The sequence below is a fragment of the Lactuca serriola genome, chromosome 4, assembly GCF_051521515.1.
Source record: "Lactuca serriola cultivar US96UC23 chromosome 4, Lser_US96UC23_V15, whole genome shotgun sequence".
NCBI classification, from domain to species: Eukaryota; Viridiplantae; Streptophyta; class Magnoliopsida; order Asterales; family Asteraceae; genus Lactuca; species Lactuca serriola.
In genome coordinates this window covers 9,038,765-9,041,392 of record NC_136411.1, presented here as the reverse complement: position 1 = coordinate 9,041,392, position 2,628 = coordinate 9,038,765, and the positions used below count along the sequence as shown (strand labels likewise).

At 35.9% G+C, this 2,628-nt stretch overlaps 1 protein-coding gene across 2 annotated transcripts; it reads left to right on the top strand.

Annotated features, from left to right (window-relative positions):
• The first annotated feature begins 529 nt into the window (after nt 1-529).
• On the top strand, nt 530-2,351 carry LOC145100998 (uncharacterized). Of its 2 annotated transcripts, XM_079038156.1 has the most exons (5): nt 530-685; nt 905-1,096; nt 1,178-1,321; nt 1,385-1,651; nt 1,745-2,351. In XM_079038156.1, exons 2-5 carry the CDS (start codon nt 935-937, stop codon nt 2,174-2,176), a joined length of 1,005 nt encoding a protein of 334 aa, XP_078894282.1. In that variant the 5' UTR covers nt 530-685; nt 905-934; the 3' UTR covers nt 2,177-2,351. The 2 variants fall into 2 exon arrangements, with proteins under 2 accessions (XP_078894282.1, XP_078894283.1); XM_079038157.1 differs by lacking the exon at nt 530-685 and having other exon boundaries at nt 697-1,096.
• Nucleotides 2,352-2,628: the final 277 nt, after the last annotated feature.

Here is a 2,628-nt window from a genome sequence, read left to right as displayed (position 1 = left end):
TTATGCCCACCCAGTCGGAACCGGAGCATATTCATCTCATTCCCAAGCTCCAGAATCGGTCACCACCGTGGAACCGTCGAAGCTTCAAACGCCCTTCCGCCGGTCTTCACGACCTTCGTTTTGCTGAAAATAGATTTGATACTCGACTGTTCTTCGACTTCGTGTATACTTGACTGTCTAAAATCAACCGGCGGTCGCATCCCTTCTCTAAAATCGAACGACGACGCCCTGGTTTTGTATAAACAATATTTAATTTATGAATGTCAAAATATTAAAAATTTATTAGACTTCCCAGATATATCAATATGCCATAAAATATATTAAAAGACGACATGTGAGTATGATAAAGAAAACGGAATTGGAATGTATTTATTGCTTACTTATTATCCAGATTCAATCTTTGACTATTTGACTTGCGTAAGGGTTTACCATGATCAACGGACGACATTGTGAGACGTGGAAAGCATTGTCGACGCGGGATGGACGGTGCCCCAACTGCTTTGGCACGGTGGCTTTTTGGTTTTGGAGCTTTGCAATTGCAACTGCGAACCGAAAGCCCAAAATAGGTCTTTAGTCAAATTTGAGACGCGGATAACATCTTTACTTTTTAGCCTCTCAATCAAACTGCTTGGATCTTTCAATTTGAGGTCGACTGAATGTTCGACGGATTCAATTTTACTCATCAGTAAGTGAAAATGCCTTTGTTTTGATTCTTTCCTGCTGAGTTATTAGCCTCAAAAACCTAATTTTGCTTAATGTATGGTTAATTGTTTGAAATATCAAGTTTACCGAGTTGCGTGTATTTCGCTTCATCGTTGATAGAATGAATATGTCTTTGTGATGTCGGATTCCGATGGTTTTGACTTGTTTCTGGTTCACTGATCCATCTGCAATTATCAAACAGAAAATCAGTTGAACTCAATTGAGAAATTAGATGTTCACACCCGATTTAAGTTCGATGTGTGAAAAAGAAGGGAGTAGTAATACACGGAAGAATGTCCAAATTCCCGAGATAAACGGCCGTCCACGCATTAATCTTCCGGCACTCCGTGGTTTCTTATCACAGTTCCCTGGAAAATTTCAGAAGCATCTTAAGGTAAATCGATTCTTCTAAAAACCTGTAAATCATGTAATTATCTTATGTTCGTATAATAACATTTTACCACATATGATGCAGTCAAGGTTCAAGAGGCCAACAGAAAAGGAAGGCACAAACAGGCAGACGTTCAAATTCAAAGATGCAAAAATCAATCTCGAAAAGCAAATTCAAGCTTGGAGAAACAATCCTGTGTGGAATGATCATCAACCCCCTGCTATTGAGGTAAGAGTTTATTATTTAATCATTCGAATAAGTAATTTGTACTTATAGATTTGAAATTTTCAGGTCAGTGTACCCAAAGACTCTTTATGCCAACTAAACGTGGAAGTGAATGTTGGTTTACCTCCTGATGCAATATACAACATTGTCATTGATCCAGACAACAAGAGAGTCTTCAAGAACATTCAAGAAGTCTTATCTAGAAAGGTTTTGGTAGATGAAGGTTCAAGGCAAGTTGTTGAACTTGAACAAGCTGCTTTATGGAGGTTTCTGTTTTGGTCAGGAACAATTTCAGTTCATGTAATGGTAGATCAAAATCGCGAAGATTACTCTGTAAGAAACAGATTTATTTTCTAAAAACTATATGATGTTTTATTATCATCTATGCACTCTATGTTTATACTGTTTTTGTTTGGTGATTCTCAGATGAAATTCAAGCAAGTGAAACCTGGATTTATGAAAAGATTTGAAGGTAGCTGGAAAGTAGAACCAATCTTGCTTGATGAAAAACTATGTCATCCCTGTAAGCCAAGAACTTTATCAGAATACATGTCATGTACTCAAGGAAATGGAAGGATTGCATCAAAGGTGACTTTACAGCAACTTATTGAACCTGCAATTGTACCTCCCCCACCAATTTCATGGTACCTTAGAGGAATCACTACAAGAACTACAGAAATGCTTATAACTGATTTAATCGATGAAGCTGCCAGAATCAAAGGTGTTTCAGGCACTAATGGTATTATTACCACAACAGAGCCAGATGTTCTATCTGATGAACAACAGCAGATTGATGAAACATTTGATATTAAAGAAAGATGGGCGTTAAGAAGACGAAGAACACGCAGATCAATGTAAAGAAAGATTGTTTTTTTTTTTACCATCTGCATATGCTACTTGATGTTAATGTTTAACTTTCAATTATGTGATCCATTGCTATACTTACTTTTTTGGTATATATATTTTATGTATACGTGTTAATGTATTTGTAGTTGATTAAGTAATTGATGAATGCATGTGGGTTTTTTAGTAACGCTTGTATATTTTGCTGATGCTTTTTTGTTTAAATTTTGTAATATTTTAATTGGAATCTGTCGTAATGGGCCAGAAGCATGATAATGTTGCATATGTAAATATGCACAGCTAAACTACATTCTTAGTCAAACAAATGAAATCAACCAAACAAAAGCTGTAGCTATTAAAATTTAAACAATCATCAACCTACTAATATGAACAAACATAAAACTCTAAGCAGAATCTAAACACATCAACATTAAAGTTAATGTGTATCATGAGTAGGAGCAAGATAT